Here is a 22003-nt window from a genome sequence, read left to right as displayed (position 1 = left end):
AGAGAGGAGTTTCTGCATATCCGTCTCCCTGGCAGAAACACACCCCCAGACACATGGGACTCATAGCGATGATCGAGTATTCAGGTCCCTGCGTAAGAGCTCAGATCAAACTTTCTGAAACAAAAACCTTCAAAACTGCTGTGGACGCAGAATCACCTGGCCCCAGTCAGACTGATTGGGCTGGGTGAGGCTGCTCACTTGTTGTGCGTTAACTAATCAATGGTCACGGGTTAAACCAGCATCACCACACACACTCAGGAGGTCTCCTACATTGCAGCATGTTACTCCTGCTGCTCTGTTGCGTGATACTCAACCTGCAATAAACCGGTTTCACACCACCGCCCTGTGTCCTGGATTCGGAGGAGCCAGTAAAAGCCACCTGGGTGGAGTGAGGCAGCCATCTAGGTGCTCTTTAGCATGGACATTGCTACAACCCCATAAACTGCTTGTCGTGGGGTTGATTTGTCCTTGATCCAATTGAGGTACAAGCTAGGCGTGAAACTTGTTTGAGAATTAAATTACAAAAACAACAATGACTACGGAAACTGACATTAAACGAATATACTTACTCTTGACCTTGTCAACTGTGACTTAACCATCACCTAACCATTCCTCGTGCCCAATGAACCCCTCCAGGCTTAAATAGACAAACCCATTTGGTGAGCTCTATCTCCACCCCTCTCCCTTTAATCCGGTCCCGGCATGATCCGTCACATCAATTCAGGAAGTTGATGTGGTGCGGAATGGCCTTATAATGCGGGAGAACACCGGTCGGTGAATGAATGGAAGTATGCACAGACTAGGCGACGTGTAAGTCTATATTATTAATACATCACACAGTGCTGTGTGGCTAATTATTCTTTTGGTTTTGATGTCGGCTGAAAGTATCCATATCATGCATCCCTATTTCAAAGTTGAAATACTTCAAGTATAAATGCTGTGAAAGTTTTGGTTCATTCCATCAAAGGTTGGATAGTGAAACAGCATACAACGTTTGAATTATGGTTCCAGCATAAAGCATGAAGGGGGAGTTGAGCAGGAAAGTACAAAATAATAATTTAGTAAAATAATTTGTCCTTGGATTGATTGTGTGTCTGTGTGTATAGATGTGTGTGTGTGTGTGTGTGTGTGTGTGTGTGTGTGTGTGTGTGTGTGTGTGTGTGTGTGTGTGTGTGTGTGTGTGTGTGTGTGTGTGTGTGTGTGTGTGTGTGTGTGATACAGTTACAGTGCTAATTTGTCATTCCCTACACATCCATCACATCCAGAATAGAAACGCTAATCAAAATGACCTGATCCAAAAGAAAAACAAGAACCCAACAGTGCTCACATGAACTAATTTACACGCTCACAAGAAGGAGAATTAGAGATTCATTCATTGGTACTGCAGCGGGAGGCTGGGATGTAAATGGGCTGTAGAAGTTGAAGACCAGGACACATGCAGGATGAAGGGACGACTGGGCATGAAAACAAACCCGTAAATACAAACAGGAGACGGGCTAAACCAGGGGCCTTAATGACGGCCCAGAGAACTTCAGAACAGAAGAGCCCTTCGGAGGACTATCCTAACCCTGGTGAAATACGCTGAAAGACGGCGTGACCATACGGTGAGCTCTTTAGCGGAGCGCTCCCGGGGGCCCATAGGTAGGGTCCTGAACAGCACTATGGCTGATGAGCCACAGTGCACGGTGCCAGCCTGGAGGCCCCTGCTGCTCCGTGCCTCTCTATTGTTCTGCTCTTGCCTTGCTGCTGCCCCCCGTTACATCAGCGTCTTACGTAACAGCGGCCTGATCAAGCTCGTGCGTCCAGGAACATGGAAAACAAGCGCTGGCGCTCCCATCACCGCGTCACTAGCGCTGAGCGGCCCCACCAGCGCTTAATGCTGCTGCTCCACATCCAGAGCACCACGCAGAATCGTCCCCCTCCTGCCCGTGATTCATCTCCTTATTCATCGAGACCAGAAGGCCGCAGCTCCTCCACCAAGGACACATGATTAGGGTTAGGCATAGGGAGATAAATAAAGACCAGGAGGGGCCCAAGGCTGGGCTGGTGTTATGATGTAAGATAACAGGCCCCTCGCCAGGCCCCTCGGTGAAGCACCACTCACAGGGACAGCCGGCTCGCAGCCTGTCACTAGTCTCTCAGTGGCATGGGTGGAGAGGGACAAATATAAAACACCAATGATAAATGAATCAAAAGCCCAGGAGTAGCCTCCAGGCTGGGAGAGAGAGAGAGAGAGAGAGAGAGAGAGAGAGAGAGAGAGAGAGAGAGAGAGAGAGAGAGAGAGAGAGAGAGAGAGAGAGAGAGAGAGAGAGAGAGAGAGAGAGAGAGTGAGAGAGACAGAGACAGAGAGAGAGAGAGGCAGAGAGAGAGAACTGCTATACACACAACACACACACACACACACACACACACACACACACACACACACACACACACACACACACACACACACACACACACACACACACACACACACATACACACCATGTGTAATCTAACCATAGAAGAGCCATACCTGAGTACGCCCAGTAGGTTTCCTCGCTCGCTGCTCTCCGAATGCGTCGCGTGGTGGCGGCCATGGCCCTTGGAGGACCCTGTGTGGCCCCTGGAGGCCGCTGCGTGGGCCCCGGGGGCTGGGGCGTGCTTCCTGTCACAGCTGGGAGGGACAGGGTCACAGGTCAGCACAGGGTAGAACCATATCAAAGTGAGCAGAGCAGCCTGGGGCTGCTGTGTGGCCCCGGGCCCCTGTGTGGCCCCTACTGACTCTATGTGGGCTCCACATCAAATGGGTGAATAAAAAACATTAAACTGTCATGACTCGGTTGGTCCAAAATAGCTCCGTCCAAAACTTCTTCAACAGTCAAGCTATTATTTGTATTTTATTATACTATAGACGTCAAATGTCTTTTTTTAACTTCAGGTTAGTCCACGATGTCTATTAATTCCAAGCATAAATTTATATATTGTATTCACAGAGAAATGTTCAGTGTGTTTCTATTAATTTTGTCTTTTTTTAAGAATATTCTGTTCAGTTTGACTTTAATTCAGGCTAATGTATCGTTAACTACGAATGATAAACATTAGTTGTGAACTATAATGAGCGTTCCCTTGAAGGTAAAATGTTCACACCCACCAGAGAGCAAATTTAACAGGGAATGTACTAGAATAATGGAATGGAATAACTTCATTATCCTTAAAAATCGCTAAATAATCAAGCTTATATAATGTATCTACCAACCAAAATTCGTCAATCTTTTCCCCTTGGCAGCAGGCGGCAAGAGCTGGGATAAAAAGCATATAAAACGAGGATGATGCCAGCAGCGCTTGAATCATCACATGAACTAGCTGGCGATGAACGAGCTGCCCAGCCAGATAAATCACCCAAACCTCTGGCTGTTCTGGGAAAAAAATCCAACCCTTGTTTCAAAAGATCTGCAGGGATGGCATGCTCTTTTGCAGAGCAAAGCAGAAGAGAGGAGAGAGAAAAGAGAGAATATCTTTGGTTGGAGTCTGGTTGTGAGGGGCGTATACACTCTAGATGCCCACGGGCTAGTCTCTGATCACAACCCTGGATGGCTGGCCACTGAGCCAGGGAGTGAGTGAGTGAGTGAGTGAGTGAGTGAGTGAGTGAGTGAGTGAGTGAGTGAGTGAGTGAGTGAGTGAGTGAGTGAGTGAGTGAGTGAGTGAGTGAGTGAGTGAGTGAGTGAGTGAGTGAGTGAGTGAGTGAGTAAGAGCGTTAGTGTGCGTGCGTGTGTGCGTGTGTGCGTGCGTGCCCCAGGGATCTTTCTTAGCAGCTCTGATTCTGCAGAGAGCCAGATTGGCTAGCTCTAAAAACAACTGACAATGGACAGTGCACATTTCACCCCTACTCAGATTTGCATACCCTCGAAACAATCTCTCTCTCGTGTCTCACACAGACACAAACAGAAACACACACCCAGTCTGCCGTCTCACCTTGGAGACTCAGTAGAAGCACGGCTATCTGCCATATTGAATCAAACCTAATCCTGAAGAACCATGAAGAGGTTGTTGCTGGGCATGGTTGGAAATGATCCATTCCACTGTATGTGTTGAACAAAATTGCTTTGAATGGAAAAATATTTTCTATATTTAAAGGTGAATGAACAAAATACGTGAATAAAACAATGATAATCACAGTTTTAGTTCTATTTCAATATGGATGTGCATTATTAGCCGACTGATTAGTCGGCTTAAAGATGCGGTGCTTGCTAGTCTGCCCCAGAAATATTTTTTTATTACACATTTTATTACATCGTTTTGCATATTTTTATATTTTCCACTTAAATTATGATCATGTCTTCCCAATAAAATATTTATATAACGGTATAAATTAGGCTTACTAACAGTTTCAGATGATGAGCGTTCAACTTGGCTTGGCCCGCCATTTCTCCCTTTGGCATAAAGCCCCACGAAGCCCAACGTAGCTGACGCTACGAATGCTGACACTACGAATGCTGAACTCTTTGCTGTTTTCCCAATAATGTGCATTGATAACGCAGAACTTATCTGATCACTTTCTATTTAACGTCACGTTCTGAGACAGAGGGAACCTCTCTGCACACTGTTCTTTCTGTTAGTGCCATATACCCGAGTGGAAGCTACTACACCGGGTTTCACCAGGTGAACAGGAAGCTACTGCAGTGGAACAGGGTTCCACCAGGTGAACAGGAAGCTACTGCAGTAGAACAGTGTTCCACCAGGTGATCGGGAAGCTGCTGCAATGGAACAGTGTTCCAGAAGGTGAACAGGAAGGTACTGCAGTAGAAATGGGTTCCACCAGGTGAACAGGAAGTCAAAGTGACCGAAGGCCTGAAGGGAGCAGCAGGTCTGTAGTATAGATTAAGAGCTGAGCATTGATAATTGCACAGATTTTAACACAATTAAATGATTTCCTACCATCTAATTCTGCAGTACCCCATGTGGGATAAAACGTCAATGGGTTATGAACCCAGACATAAGAGCGTTACTACTAGTGACAACCAAAGTTCTTATCTGTCAGTGTCAATCGACTTTAGTAAAAAGCTGTGTATTGTGATAATGTCCTTTTCACCTCACTGCTCACATAGCCTACTGCCATTGAGTCATTGAAATAACTGGTAATTCAGTGGTTGATCACCTGGTTGTGAATGAACCCAGGAAAAACAATGACCATTCATGACAGACCTGGTCTTGTTAACACAGCCTTTCCGGTTGCAGCCTCTCCCTGCAATAATTCAAGCAGGATTTCACTGCACTGTAATCCGGCCTCATAGCGGGGAAGATTTTCCAGGGTGATTAATTTGCGCCTACTCATGTGACGGATCGCCTTGTCCTACCCTGCTCCGAGGCATCCCGACCTGCAGAGCACAATGCCTCCTTTCTTCCAGCTGCATCCTTCCCTGCACGCGTCTTGGCATCCTCACCTCAAAACCTCTAGGGCTACCGCATAACACCAGAGTTTGGTCAAACCATCAACCCTTTCCTAAGCTGGGCAAAGACAGACCACGACCAAATCAAGGAGCAGGAGGGGGTTTAAAGTTCTGACAGGCACACCCGTTTAAAGGGCATTAGAAGAGGATCTGCAAACATGTCCAGTCGGATCTGCATTGAGCCCTTTTAGAATTCTAAATCAAAAGAAGGGTGAATAAAGTATGCAATCTTTCAGAACTGGGACTCAGGATATTGTTCATTAATATTTATTTTTAACCTAAGTTTGGCCTCTTAGATTGCAATGTGCAAAGTTTCGACAGATTTTGAAATATTTCCTTTTTTAAACCAGTCGTCATTTACAAAACCTCTGACTACATGTCATGAAAACATGACGCAAAGAACGTCCTTGATCACAATAATTTACTTATCATCCGGGATTCCTAGCACCCCTTTTCATAACTTTAGTTCAAATTATTCAGTTGAATTCTGCAGAGTCAAATTTCCTCTTTCATTTGAATAACAATTGAAGCAAAACTAAAATGTGTTTGAGCCTAAAGAGTCACTCTGATCGCTGACATTTAAAAGACTGCTGCTGATTTTTCCCATCAGTGTCCTGGAAGATTCCGTTTATCATGAAACAGAAGCACAAACACTCCTGGCCAAGAGTATCGCTAGGCTGCAGCTAACCAGGATATACCATGTTAAAAGTTAATAAGTATTGCTAGGCTGCAGCTGACCAGGTTATAACATGTTAAAAGTTCATTAGTATCGCTAGGCTGCAGCTGACCAGGATATAACATGTGAAATGTGGCCAGTATAAGCACGCGTGTGGCCATCAAGGAAAAAACACAGCGACCGAACGGCCCAGTTTCAGCTCTCGTAATGCCCTGGTGTTTCTGTGGGTAGCTAAAAAGTTGAGGTTCCATACCCAGCCCCAACATTCTTATTAATTTAATATGCTGACCATGTCTCCTCTATTCTCTGTCACTTTCAACAAGGAGACAAGGTGAACTGCTCCCTAATGATTTCAGGAGAACGTTTTCTTTTCTGGTCAACCCTTAGATTTAAAGGTCTAAGATAAGCAAACTGTGTTAACGCTTTGTTCCAATGACAACCCCCCCCCCCCCCCCCTCCCCCCCCAGACGTATATCTGAAATAAAAACACACAGACACACAGACACACAAACACATGCACACACACACAGACACACACACACACACACACACACACACACACACACACACACACACACACACACACACACACACACACACACACACACACACAATGCATTTTAATTCCTGGGGACGTAAGCACCGCTCATGTCTGTGAATGCCAATGCGAGGCAACTCTATGGCTTTTCTATGAATTACATTATTGATTCCCGATAGCACTCTGAACAGAAAATTTTATTATCCAAGGACCTGCCCTAACCCCTCGTCAAGCCATCTTCCTCCCATCCCTCTTTTCTCTCCTGACGTTTTTTTTTTTCGATCGCTTTGCTTTTGTCAATTTGTCTTTCTCCTTTCCTGCCTTCAATAAGTCCCCTCCTCCTTCTCTCCCCCATCTCCCCCCCACATACACAACACACACACACACACACACACACACACACACACACACACACACACACACACACACACACACACACACACACACACACACACACACACATTCAAACGCACACACATTCATTCAAACGCACACACATACACACACTCCACATCCGCCGAGAATGTGTCCTTCATCCTGACATGAGCTGCTGCAGCTTTCCCCAAATTGCTTTGCCTGTTGCCCCCCCCCCCCCCCCCCCACAGCTGTACCGGGTCCTACAGCCCCCTACCCTCTACAGCCGTACCCTCCTCCATGTACCGGGTCCTACAGCCCCCTACCCTCTACAGCCATACCCTCCTCCATGTACCGGGTCCTACAGCCCCCTACCCTCTACAGCCGTACCCTCCTCCATGTACCGGGTCCTACAGCCCCCTACCCTCTACAGCCGTACCCTCCTCCATGTACCGGGTGGGGCTCTAACGGGAAGAGTTTAGCATGACGCAAATGCCCACCTGAACTCACACACACACACACACACACAGACATGCACACACGCACACGTGCACACAGACACGGACACACACCGACACGGACACACACACCTACGCACACACACACACACTTAGCCTAGGAGGCTTGTTCAGTTCACATCACTGACAAAAACAGGAACGATTTAAAAAGTCAACAAAGGAAGGAAGGAAAAAGGAGCTGATTATAAACCGAGCAGAGAGAGAGGGAGGAGGGGAGGGAGAGAAGGGGGGTAGGAGCAGGTATGACAGATAAGGGCAGAAAAAGGGAAGTGGAGGCTCTCTCGCCTGAGATGGTGCAGAGAACAAGGCTGGCTCCAGTAGAATGGGTGACAGGGGAGTGAGGCAGCGAGCAGGCGGGAGGGAGGGAGTAAGTGGGGGGGGGAGAGTGAGCGAGGAGGAAAGGAATTAAGTGTTGCTGATAAAATGACACTCCTCTCCTAGCAAGAGATACCGGGTCATCAGACTCGACGGCCCACTGATTGACTGCCGAGGGCGGGGGGGTATGCTATTAGCACCCAACAAGGAGGAATAATCAGGCTGTTTTGACTTTTACAGGAAATGCCCTCAGTACAAACACCTGTATAATCATAGAACACGTGTTCCCTCCTTCTCCCCATCATGGGTTTGGGTATAAGTCGACCCATTTCAACACAGAGTGTTTATGAATAGCCGTTTATTTTAAATGAGCTTTTACATAAACCATTGCCATTTTAAATGGCAAAACTACAACACTACAAAGCAAAGCAGACAGCGAGTAGCTCGATATATTCTGCATTCCCACACAAACCCTGTCTGGGGAATGATTCCAGGCCAGGAAGTCAGCCTCCAAACGGAGGAAACATCCCTCCTCCCTGCTCTCTCCTCCTCAGACGGTCCGGGGCTCTCTAACAGCCAGCCTCTCCCCCAGGCTCTGTCACCGCTCATCTGCATCACCAGGCAGCAAAACACTGAGACCAGGCGGGAGGAACACAGAGGAGCATAGACAACCAGCTATGACTAAGAGAAGCAGGCAAAGATGCACATGAGGACGGTGGGGCTGCCACCCTGTCTGTCTCTCCCCCCCCCCCCCCCCACGGTAAGACCACCTCTGTGGGGAAGGTGTGAAATCAAAACAAGGAGGTGATGGTTGAACCCGAGATGACCTATGCTCTCACACACATACCGCTGGTTACTTAGTTGTATAGCATCTTATTAGGGGTGGGAAAAATAATCGATTCTTCGATGTATCGCGATTCTCGCTAGAACGATTCTATCTTGATGCAGATAAATTAATAATCGGAATAAAAAAAAAATATATATTTATCTTCAGTGTGTATTGGCCAATCTGATTTGTCTTGACACGATTGGGATTCAGCCTAGCATAGCATGCGCGCAAACTCACAGCCAGACACAAGAACTCCTTCTAATTCAAGAGCAGCTATTCCTTTAATGACATAGAAAAGAAGGATTAGAAAGAAAATAAAACTGAAACCTATTTTTTGCATGCTTCCAAATTGTGTTATAATGCAAGCTGCATTGATTATTGCATTGTTCATAGAAAGTCATATTTGTGACAAAAGCTTTCTCTCTTATAAAATATTAGATAAGTTAATTTATCTGTTGATGTCTTTAATGATCATCAAGTAGGAAGTGATTAGCAAACTCTGAGTAGCAAACCCAGATCTATATATATATTTTTGAAAATCATTCATGGAAATGTACATCAAAAAAATTGTTGCATTAAGATGCATCGATAATCGCCTCATAATCGGAATCTAATCTAATCGTGAGGTGCCAAGAGATTGCCACCCCTACATCTTATCCTAGCTCTCTTTGTTGTATACGGGGAATGGGTTAACCTAGCGATTGTTAGTGCATGGCACTTGTTTCTATGAACATCCTTACTGTATCGACACCGATATATTGTTCCTCCCTCATCCGACAAATGTTCTTATTGTATGTCGCTTTGGATGAAAGCATCTGCTGAATGCCCTAAACGTAAATATACATTTCGGTCATCATTCCACCAGGTATTCGAGACGTATAGCAAAATAAACAAACACACACACACACACACACACACACACACACACACACACACACACACACACACACACACACACACACACACACACACACACACACACACACACACACAAACCGCCTGTGAGGAACGTATTTGAGATGTATAGCAAAAACAATTGCGTCCTAGCGGCACTAGTTTGGAAGCACGGAGCTTCAGAGATGAACTGAAAATGCAACCATAGCCCGTTGACAAAGGATGCTCAGAAAGGGAAACACACAGCCGTATCGGCAGAGCACTGAGAACCAGCCTTCCTACGGGATGTGTCGAGCTGCTTAACCCAACGTTCGATGACACTGGCGTTCCAAAGGACGAAGCAGACCTTCAGGGGGAATAAAAGAAAGGAATACGGACAAAAACAGATTGCTTCTGGTCATCCGTCAGCGTGATGGGGGAAGGGTATTTAAGGGAGCTGGGAGACTTGATTAAAATGCACGCTCCATCGCACTGCTTCTGCGCGTGCCTGCCCTCCTCCCCCCTTTCCCCTGTTGAGCACTCTGCACTGGGTTTCAATGGTATGGGTGCTGGAGATTTACACACATGGGAATACACAAAAACACACAAACACAATAGAGCACACACATTGTAAATGAAGGCATCCATCCTGCCAAACTAGAATCAGTAAATAAATGTGAGCGTGCAAACACACACAAATTCACCCAAAATACGACACACAAAAACATTGTGTGATACGTGAGGTTAGCAAATTTAGCCCTCATTCAAGTGATTCACTTCATTAGCATTCTTTACATCTCCCTCCAGTAGCTCTTACTGCTGAAGGGCAAGCAACACACACCAACGCATAGTGAAGCTACTCCTATGTACAAAACGTTGTTGTTTGGTAAAATCACTGTGGTTTATGGCTGTGAGGGGGTGTGTGTATGTTTGGATGCGTTCATGCATGTGTGTGTCTGTTCCTGTGTGGCCGTGTATGTGTGTGTGTGTCGGTCCGTGTGTGTGTGTTTGTGTTCATGTGTGCATGTGTGTGTGTTTGTGCATGCATGCATGCGTTTGTGTGTGTGGGGGGGGGGGGGATCTGGTTGGTAGCGGTCCGGCCGGCAGGGTCAAGCGGAGGGGAGACAAATGGCGGTGTGCGTGTGTTTGGCCAGTGAAAGCATGGGGCTAGCAGGTGCGGATCAGAGCAGGCTCATGTCCCCTCCTGCACAGGCCACCAGGCACCGGCGCACCCCAGCCAGTGTTTCGGAGACGCCTGCAGGAATACAGACCGAGTGACGGGGGGAGAGACAGACATAAAGCTGGCGCCCATTGTGCACCAAACAGACACTTTCCATCGGCCCCCGCCCGCCCCTCCATCGATTGAATATAGACACTGGCAGGCTGCTGCTGCAGTAGAGAAGGACACTGGATATGTCAACACCTCCACCACCCACTCCCCATCCATCATGCTCCCCACCCCCTCCCTTTCCCCTTCAACACACCGCCCGTGGCCCCAGGCCTGGGCCAAGCAGGCGGGCCAGCGGGCTAATTAATAGCCACTCTGCTCCTGGACAAGGTCACGTCGCCGGGCTAAACAAAATGCCACAGAGGGAGAGCAGGGAGGGGCGGTGCTAATGCACTCCTCATAGTCCAAGTCAGAGAGGCTAAAAGCCGATACGGGGGGACGTTCCTGCCCCACTGAGCAACAGCCAGATGGGCCAGTGCACTGTACCAGTACGTTGTACCAGTGAGCTGTACCAGTGTGTTGTACCAGTGAACTGTACCAGTGTGTTGAACCATTGAACCGTACCAATGCATTGTACCAGTGAACTGTACCAGTGAGTTGTGCCAGTAAACTGTACCAATGCATTGTACCAGTGAACTGTACCAGTGAGTTGTGCCAGTAAACTGTACCAGTGTGTTGTACGAGTGAACTGTGCTAGTGTGTTGAACCACTGAACTGTACCAATGTATTGTACCAGTGAACTGTACCAGTGCGTTGTGCCAGTAAACTGTACCAGTGTGTTGTGCCAGTAAACTGTACCAGTGTGTTGTACCAGTGAACTGTACCAGTGCGTTGTACCAGTGCGTTGTACCAGTGTGTTGTACCAATGACTGTACCAGTGCGTTGTACCAATGACTGTACCAGTGCGTTGTACCAGTGTGTTGTACCAGTGTGTTATACCAGAGTGTTGTACCAGTGTGTTGTACCAGAACTGCCCGGTCTCAGGGATTCTGGGAATTGCTCGATTTGCATCTGGTCATGTATTTTCTGTATACAGAACAGCTATACACTTTAGACTTTGGGCCTTATCTTGCATCCGGCGCAATTGACTTTCTAACTGGCACATGTTAATAGTTTGCAACTGGCGCAGAAAGTTATTTTCCCTCCTGTGCCACGCGTCAGTAAATTAGGGAATGATCTTGTGCCCCAAGGAGAAAGGAGGAGGCGTGTTCTGGCGCAAACGTTCCCTGGTGCTATTTTGCAGTTTCAGAAACCACTTGCGCCACAAACCAGGAAATACCTGATTTAAAGACAGTGGCGCGTTGTTCAGATGCTATTTTAAGGGAGACGGAGACTGCAAACGCGCTGTCAAAATATCAACTCATCAGATTCAAATGCGCTCATGGCTCATAAAGGGGATGGGAGCTGGCACTCTCATTGGATTATTGCATGTTACGCCCAAACCACTCCTACGGGGAATTAGGCTACTTCAGACCAACCCGTTTTAGATTTGCGCCAGGCGCAAGAGTCCTTTTTGTGCCAGTAAAATAGCGACATTGCAATAGAACCGCCCAAAAAGCTACTTGCGCTTGGCGCTTCTCAATTGCGTTTCAGACCGTTTAAATAGGGCTTTATATTTTACCAGAAAAGTATTACTAGAGAAATATTTGTTTATAGTCGCTGGATTAGTATCTAAAAGCGCAGTAGACATCCGGAACTTTTAGGGGAAAGAATGATCAGGGATAAGACAATACGTCAATTCCTCCGCTTGTCCCTCTAAGCAGGCTTGAAGGTCAGTGTGTAGGAAACAATCTATAACAGAGGCCGCTTTACACAATCACTTAGGAGACAAAAACACTCTCTCTCTCTCTCTCTCTCTCTCTCTCGCTATGCCTTTCTCTCTGACTGTATGCATGCAATGGCCTATTTCTCCTAATAACTCATGGTACTTTAATGTGACATTGCAATATTCACAGATACATCCTCGTCCTGCAGGCTTTCCATTGTGCCGTTGGAGCGAGCAGCAAAATGTCAATGTGTTTAGTGAACTAATACGGTGAGGGGGGTGGGGTGTGGACACTCATCCAGCAACCCGCGTAACACTGTCCTGCTTTTACCGCTCTACCGTTAAAAAATGGAAGAAAGAGGCATTGTTTGGCGCATTTAGGCACCGCTGTCGCTGTGTCTGGGACAGCTGCCCCACCAGAGAAGCTCTCAGCCATTCAGGGGCATAAGCAGCAGAATCAACATGCAGCACGGAAGTCCTCCAAGATGTAATGTGGGGAGGTTCTTAAAACCCGGGCGTTTGGGGCATATGAGTGCCTACTAGAGGAAGTTGATGAGGTTGTTTTACCGGGACCTGTGGTGAAATTGATGCCTTAACTAGGCTGGCATCATCATCATCCAGCCGCTCATTGGACTCTCAGGCCCCGTCCACACGGAGCCGAAACGGGCGAAAACGATCCGGTTTCGTTTTATGCGGTTCTGGAATATCTCCGTAAAGACGGATTCATTGTGAAACCGCATCGAGCTGTAGAAACGCTGTAGCAAATATTCAAGGCGCTGGTTCTCCACAGAAAAAAGTGGAGCGCATCAAGCCTGCGCGCATACAGCCTGCGCTCTGTATACAAACATTCAGTCACGAGGAGATTCAACCTTTTAAATTGAGCAGAAATACTTTTTAATGTACAGTTAGTAATTACATTTATCAAGGGGCGGTATAGCTACAAAAATAATAATAAAACTCTGACGTCGCCCAGCTGGTTGGGGGCTAATGACGTCATCGTTTGCGTTTCAGGCGTCGACACGAATCCTAACACGAAACCGCATAGGTCCGGATAGATTTCCCCCAAAAATCGGCTCTGTGTGGACGGGGCCTCAGTCTCACCCCTCGGTAGCTTAGAGTTTGGAGTAGAGCACCATGGTGCGTTTCAGCACTGGGATGCTGCGTTGTTTATTGGAGGCCAGAAGGGAGACTCCAGTGGAAGGGTGTTTTTCACATCGGGCTGGGCCCCAACGTCTGATGGAAGGGACCACTTCACACCACATTCACACCCACAAGGTGGTGAAAAGGAGATAAGCAGCCTGTGAAGGACCCGGTGTGGTGCTCAAGGACACCTCAGTAGCCGGCCAGGAGAGGCTCAGAACAAACCGACAACCCCTCTCGTTGCCAGGCCTGGGCTTAACCTTGCTGCTCCCTGACGGAGGCTGCGTCGGACGGGGGGCCTGGTGCTCCCTATGCAGATATGTTTATCTGGGAGAGGCCTGCCTGACTTAGGATAGAGGAAAGCTTGGAATTCTCCCTTGCGTTATTCTCACATTTAACTTGGCAGGGAGGTAAAGTGGAGGCTCCTGTGCAGATTCCAGGCCGCCTTCCAGGAGTGGAAGCAGGTAAAGCCTGCGCTCCTCCAGCCACTGACAGCACGGGTCAGCTAATGATAATGACCGCCGCTTTCAGACAGCACAGACTCACACGAGGGGAGAGGAGGGAAAATGGAGAGAACCAGAGCAACACACCCAGAGCACGACTCGATTCAATGGAGCCAACAGCAAAGAGGCTGACTGAGGAACTAACGACGGAACACATTATCGGACACCGGAAACCCATATATGGGCTCGCTTTAGCTTAAGCAGCCGGATCAATGTGCTAAAACGGAATGTGTTAAGGATATAGATTGAGCCACCGGACACAGCATTAGGCCAGGATGGAGAGCCAGCAAGTAAGCAAGACTCAGGGACCATAAAGACAGGGGAAGCCAGCCAGACAGCGGAGTGTCCATGCATGGTCGGATCTTCCGGGTGAAATTGGCGGCACGACCACAGCACCATCACCACACATCCTATTACCTCGTCCTCGCGTCATCTCAAATGGCAAACGGCTTAGCACCTATGAAGCCGAGATGCTCTTCCACGAGGCAATTATTTCTAGTTTAATTTCAGGGAAGGGCTGAATATGGAAGACAGAATTAAACCGCTTAGTCTGGCTTAACAAAGGAAATGTCAGCGGAGGGGGAAAAGACAAGCGGGGTGTACCATTATAACAGTTAGAAGGGATAAGAGTAACACCACCTCATACTCATAGGAACAACATACTTTCTTACCATGATTTGAGTCAAAAGGTGACTAGTGCCCAATCACACCTCAAAACCCAATAAAGCAAAGAAATTAGGTAAACAATTTCAAGAGCAGATACAAATGAGAGAAAGGTTTATACTAACACATAATACTGAAGAGAACACAAAACAATACAAAACAAAGCCTTGACTCTGAGTGGAAAGAAAATCAAATGCATACGAAGGCCGTTGCTCGGACTGGGAGATAAGGAGGTAAGCAGATGAGTGATGGAGGGTCGATAGCCTCCCGCCCCCCCCCCCCTCTCCCCCCTGCAGACATCAGTTAGCCTGTGAGGTCAGGCCTGATTCAATACCAACCCTACACTACCGATAGGCCTGATCGGGCCCAGCAGGAACAGAAGCTCACTTTAAACCTTCATTTACATGGAGCGCACTGAATAATCACTCCTGGCATCCAAACAGCCAGCCTTAAATACGCACCAGGACCACACACTTCGTGCCTGTGCTACACCCTGCTCCAACACAACCCAGGGGGAGAGGCATGGGGCCGGCGGACGGGTGAAGGAGGAGAAAAAACAGGTGATAACAGGGAAACTAAGAGCAAGAGAGGATTGATCAGAAGGTGAACCCCCACCTGCTGTACCCGGACAGTCCGCAGGAGCGGGCTGCTGCCCCCCGCCCCCCTGGCCCCCAGATGAAGACGCCCCAGTGGTCTGCTGCCCACCGCCCCCCTGGCCCCCAGATGAAGACGCCCCAATGGTCTGCTGCCCCCCGCCCCCCTGGCCCCCAGATGAGGACGCCCCAGTGGTCAGCTGCCCCCCGGCCCCCTGACCCCCCAGATGAAGCGCTCTGCTGCCCGCTGGCCCCCCAGATTAAGCGCCCCAGCACCCTGCCCCACCTGCCTGGCTCCTCGACACTGGAAGAGGTGCATCTGAAGTTGCCATGGTGATAACCCAAGGTGGGTCTTTTGGCTGGCGACAAGGGCTGAGGGGATAATCTCTCAGCAGAGAGGATGCACTTGAGTGCTGGACAGCAAGAAATTCCATTAACACCTCCTCTGGGGTCTTTCCTCCTCCTGCTCCTCCTCCTGCTCCTCCTCCTGCTCCTCCTCCTGCTCCTCCTCCTCCTCCTCCTCCTCCTCCTCCTCCTCCTCCTCCTCCTCCTCCTCCTCCTCACACACACACACATACACACACGTGAGAAAGAGCAGGTTTTGATGGGGACTCAGCAGCAGCGAGCGGCTAATGGCAGAGCCAAGCCTTCACAGCTGAAGACGTCTGCTAGCAGCAAGGCTCGTGAGGCTAACATGTTGCCGAGAAGCTGCCCGGGGTTTGTGTGAGCAGGAGATAGACCAAATGACAGCCGGACTGCTTCAATGCATCTGTGCACTGTGCAAGTGACAAGGTTTTAGTTTTGACTTAGTGGGCTTGTGCAAAATAGGAGCAGACTCATTGATTGAGATATGAAATATACCACGGACAAATACTCTGCTTAAATTACTGTTTCAAGAAGCTATGCTCTAAAAGGAGAGATGCCTTGACCCACACCAAGCCATAATACACTGATAATAACAGACATAATGTACCGTCAGTACATTTTCTGTTTCCCAAATTGTCCTATTTTAATGACAAAAAATAAACAATAAAGAAGGAATACATGGGTTGTATAACTATATACACATATGTGTGTACCGTCTAGCTGATCACTGTTTTGATTGTTTTTTAGTTTTGTCCTGTTTTTGTTTTATTTATTTCTTATTGCTTATGTTTATTTATTTATTTATTTATCTTTTTCCACAATGTCTTGTTTTTTAAAAAATTGTATGATGACTATATGCTCTGTAAGGTGACCTTGGGTGTTTTGAAAGGCGCCTCTAAATTAAATGTATTATTATTATTATTATTACTACGACATTTTTTAAAGCAACATTTATTTAAATAAAGCTTTTTAAAAACTCAGAAAAGGCAATGAAAGGGAGCTGAAGAGAGAAAAAAGAGAGAGATAGAGAGAAATAGCGACCCGTCACCGGGTAATGGACCGGGGCTGTTGACAGAGCTCTCCTCTGAGCATTAACATCTAACCTATTAACTGGGAACCACCGGTGTGTGTGTGTGTGTGTGTGTGTGTGTGTGTGTGTGTGTGTGTGCGTGTGTGCGTTCGTGCGTGCGTGCGTGCGTGCGTGCGTGTGTGTGTGTGTGTGTTTGTTTGAATGAGTGTTTGTGTGTGTATGTGTGTGTATGTGTGTGTGTGTGTGTGTATGCTTGTGTGTGTGTGTGTCAGCATTAACATCTAACCTATTAACTGGGAACCGCCGTGTGTGTATGTGTGTGTGTGTGTGTTTGTGTTTGTGTGTGTGTGTTCTTGGTTGTGTGTGCGCGTGTGTGTATGCCTCTGATCACACAACAAAGTCGGCCAATAGCATTGTGCGTGTTAATTGAGTGCCTTGTTATTAGTTGTTATTAGCTTAAGGTAAGCAACCCCCCCCAGCGCTGAGGGCCCAAGACCTGCTGATTCCCGGCTGGGGTGACGCCGTCTGTGAATGGGAGCACTAATTATTAAGTGTTTCATTGGCTGCCGCTTAGAGAAACACCCTGTATAAGTGCAAGCATTTAAAACATGCTTCATGCTGCCAAGAAAGAAGTATTAATTTAATACTGATTCCTGAAGCAGATATTTACATTTCTGAAACTTTACGCAAGGAAATTTGATATCCAATAGGCTCTGTGCACAACTCTAGAAGCGAACTTCCGGTGTCGCCGGGTGTCGGCATACTAGTTTCCGGTCTACTTCCCGTATCAGTTACCACGGCAACTATAAATAGTAAAAAGATGGAAAACCCAACCAAACAACGGAAATTTAATGTTAGAAGACTTCACAAGATTCAACGGAATGAAGGCGGATCAAACCAACACTGCTGTGTACCGTTGTGCTCAGCTTCCAGCCGGTAACACGGGCTGGTGTGTGGGAGCGAAGAGAGAGACCGGCGAGTCCCGAGCCTTGCTCCGACCCCGAAGAGCCTGAGCTACCCGTTCCGATGGTCTTAGACCATGAGTACAGTGCTACTAGTACAGTGTGTGTTGACCGTGAGCACTACAGTGCTATACAAAAAGAGACATTTGTGGAGTTTGAGGCAATGTGAAGCTGGTGTGTTTGTGTCTGTGTGCGGCTCGCGTGCCTGCACTGTGTTGGGGCCGTGGTGGGCGCTCTCGGCTGGAGCTTTCTGCGTGTTGTGGTGGCTGACGAGGAAAGTGCGCTTGTGTGTACATTTGTGCTGTTTTTTTAATTATACATGTTTGTATTGATTATTTGATTAAACATATGACCTCAGCTAAATCCCCCCACGGACACTGTTATAAAAGAAACAGGCGTATAACGGTTTGTTTATAACGGTTGGTTTATCGCTAGCTTTAACATACACTCAAGCTGTGAGGCTTCTCTGATTTCTTCATGGACCTGTGGCACAATGCTCTGATAATCACCTCCGATGTTCCCTTATCTTTGCTAGACACTAAAAAATGGACACACGTTGGTACAGTTAGTACAACAACGGACAGTTAAGTGTTTTAAATACAGAAAAAAAATGTTGTCGCTAACAAATGTTCACTAAAAAGCCGGTAGTCTGTCACCTACCCTCAAAGTTACGCAAATAACTCGAAATATAGAGCTTAAATCCTTTTTCCCGCTTGCTTGTAGGGGCAAGGGAACTAGCACCAACAATGCGGTGAACATCGTTAACATTTATTGTCGGTAGGTCTTGGAGACATCTAGAAAAGCCAGACATGTTCACGCTATGGACTGGGTCAGTAAGTAGACCGGAAACTAGAATGCCGACACCGTCAGTTGACTTCCGGGTTCTAGTGCACAGAGCCTATTGACGAATGACTCAAACAAAATGATATTCAATACATTTTCCATCAATCAACTAATTGATTGATCGTTGCAGTCTCCATTGAACTCTTAGTCATTTGCAAGATATATTTGCAAGATATATATCCATCCATCTAGGCCAGGGGTCGGCAACCCTAGGCACGCGTGCCACCACTGGTAGCAGCATAATCTTAAGCACACTTAAAGAAAAAAAAGAAAAATCTTATTTTTATTTTATTATTATTATTAAAGAATTTCACCGCAAAATACGGCAGCATAATTATAACTACCGATTTTTTTGCACTTTATTCTGTTATGGGCATTTCCTCCCAGTGCAAATATGATTACATGAGTTACTGAAAGCAGTGTTATGAAATGGGATAAATTGAGAATAAACTTTTTAAAATATTGTTGCGAGGTGGCCTGTATGCATCGCATTCACATGGTTTTTCAAAGCTGTACATGTCCTAAGATATTGATGTGGATGGTTCCAACATTGTCATCTATTCTTGTTTTTTACATTTCTCACAGTGCAAATATGTTTTTGAATGAGTTTCTGAAAGTGGTGTTTGAAGATGGGACATATGTAATTATAATTTGTAAGCCCATTTAGCAAATATAACAACAACAAAAAACATTTAAAATGTTGATGCATGATTGTGGACTATATGGAAATAATACAATTCCAGGTCTTCTGAAATGTTTTTTGTCACTGTGCTATAATTCAGCTTAATATTTAGTATATTGTTGCTTAAGGCACACTCATTAACGACAAAATGTCCAACTGGCGCTGCATGTTGAAAAGGTTGCTGACCCCTGATCTAGACTAACAACCAACTCATGCCCAATTCGTAGGCCCTATTCCCACCCCCCTTGTCCCCCACCCCCTATGTCCCCTCCCCCACATGTATTAGACGGCCATGATGGCTCGATTCTGATGGCAGCAATTGATGCAGGGTCATATTTCACATCCTGCCCTGCCCTGTCTCTCTCTCTCTCTCTCTCTCTCCTCTCTCTCTCTCTCTCTCTCTCTCTCTCTCTCTCTCTCTCTCTCTCTCTCTCTCTCTCTCTCTCTCTCTCTCTCTCTCTCTCTCTCTCTCTCTCTCTCTCTCCCTCCCTCCCTCCCTCCCTCCCTCCCCTCCCTCCCTCCCTCCCTCTCCCTCCTCCCTGCTCCTCGTCTCCCATCCCATAGCCCGTTAAGGGGGAGATAACGGGGCCGGGGTGGTCGGGAGGTTGAGGTTGATGAATTTACGAGCAGAACGCTTTCTCCTCTTCTCTGTTCCGTCCCTGACGTAAGGGACGCCATGACAGATGGTCACGCCCCCCCCCCACCTAATGGAGCATACCCTCCAATAAAAACGCACATTCACACTCCACATCCCGCACCCAACTCAGCGTATTGACCGCGCGGTTATTACCTCCTAATGGAGTCGCCAGCATCTCAAAGTTACATTGACATGGATTCAATGGACGCAAGATGGACGCCTTGCCTGTAGAGTAAATTATGTAGGGTATTACCGCTTTTGTCTTCCACAACAAGAGGAATAAAAGAACAAGGGGCAGGAGGGCAAAGGACTCACTGGGAGACATGAATGACATCATGGTGAGGCGTTAGCCGCAGGGCTAGCATGAATTCCCCAGGTGGATGCTGGGATACGAGGGCTTATCTCTATGTGGTATCATGGTTTGGCGGGGGGGCCCCAACATGTAATCACACCTCTGGCAGGACCACGGCCAGCCACCCTCGCCAGCCAATGTAAATAGCCATTAGCAACAACTAGGAGTGGGGAGAAGGTCAATATTAGCCTGAGCAGACTAATGTTAGCAGAGCAAAGAACCAGGGCGACTTACAGGCAGACACACACAGACACACACAGAGACACACACACCAGGCCCAGGCCTCCAGACACACATACACACACAGACACACAGAAACTGGGCCCTGGACACCAGGACACATCCAAATTGGACCACTTTACCATTGCCGTAATAGATCCTCTTGACTGATATTCCCACATTGTCCAGACACAGACACACCGAAACACACACACACGACACACACCAACACACACCGTCACCGGACACACACACAACACACACACACACCTCTGTTCTCACCTGCTTGCTGCTAGTGGTCCACATAACAGGGCGATTTCAGCGCGGCTGACAGAGCTGTAAAGTGTTTAGGTGAACTGTGGAGAGTGTGTGTGTGTGGGGAGCGTGTGTGGGGCATGTGCATGTGTGGGCCCTGTGCGTTTGTGTGTGTCTTTGTGAGGCGGGTGGGGGGGGGATTTGTGAGGGGGGCTGTAGGTCACACCTACAGGGGTAGGGGGCTTTTTGTGTTTGTATCAATTAGGGCAAATTTACCACACAGTCCACACACACACAGACACACAAGGACACACACACACACACACACACACACACACACACACACACACACACACACAAACACCCTCCACACAAACACACACAAGTTATTTATGTGTATCCTTGAACATTGAGTGTCCTGGGAATACCGTAAGAAAGGGGTGCTGGTGAGTGTGTGTGTGTGTGTGGGGGGGGTTGACATAGGAAATGAAGAAAGGGTCGGAACTATTGGACTCGGTAAGTAAGGAAAAAGCTGAGTGAAACAAACTCACGGCCCAGGACGACAGAGATGGAGACACAAGAGAGAGAGAGAGAGAGAGAGAGAGAGGAGAGAGAGAGAGAGAGAGAGAGAGAGAGAGAGAGAGAGAGAGAGAGAGAGAGAGAGAGAGAGAGAGAGAGAGAGAGAGAGAGAGAGAGAGAGAGAGAGAGAGAGAGAGAGAGAGAGAGTTGGCGGGCGAGAGATGTAGTGAGATTGCCCTATAAATCAACTTCCTCTCTGCATTTGGCAGTGCTAAATACATGTATGAAAACAGTGGTTCCAGGGTGATTGATGAAGTCATCACGCCCATGTGGAGCGTGCAAACGGAGACACAAATGATGCTCACTGCAACAACAACTACCAAATCTCACACTGACCCCATTCTGCTTTGGAATGGTGTGGCGAGTTGTCTACAAACGCACGCACGCACACACATACACATGCACAGCACACACACACAAACACAAACACAAACACACACATGGAGTTATTGTCAGCTACAACGCACACAAATTGGCGGCATGAGCGGTTAAGAGTATATTGCTTCTGGCTTATTAATGTGCACACACACACCCACACACAAACACACAGACACACATTAAACCGCAAATGCACATACACACACATATACAGACATGGCTTGCACACACACACATACACCTCCAGTAGTACTGTTCCGAATTCATAATTACATG

The 22003-nt window shown here is 47.4% G+C and overlaps 1 protein-coding gene across 5 annotated transcripts in view; it reads right to left on the bottom strand.

Moving 5' to 3' along the window:
• LOC132470481 (receptor-type tyrosine-protein phosphatase gamma-like) overlaps nucleotides 1-22003 on the bottom strand; it is a 289677-nt gene that overhangs the window by 231939 nt on the left and 35735 nt on the right. For all 5 annotated transcript variants that reach the window (XM_060069138.1, XM_060069137.1, XM_060069135.1 and 2 more), the window contains exon 2: nucleotides 2516-2656. In XM_060069138.1, coding sequence (XP_059925121.1) covers nucleotides 2516-2656 — 141 coding nt within the window. The remainder of the gene's footprint in view (nucleotides 1-2515; nucleotides 2657-22003) is intronic.

Source organism: Gadus macrocephalus, chromosome 13, assembly GCF_031168955.1.
Source record: "Gadus macrocephalus chromosome 13, ASM3116895v1".
Taxonomy (NCBI): Eukaryota; Metazoa; Chordata; class Actinopteri; order Gadiformes; family Gadidae; genus Gadus; species Gadus macrocephalus.
Note: the sequence above shows the minus strand (reverse complement) of the source record. Positions and strands in the feature narration are given on the sequence as shown.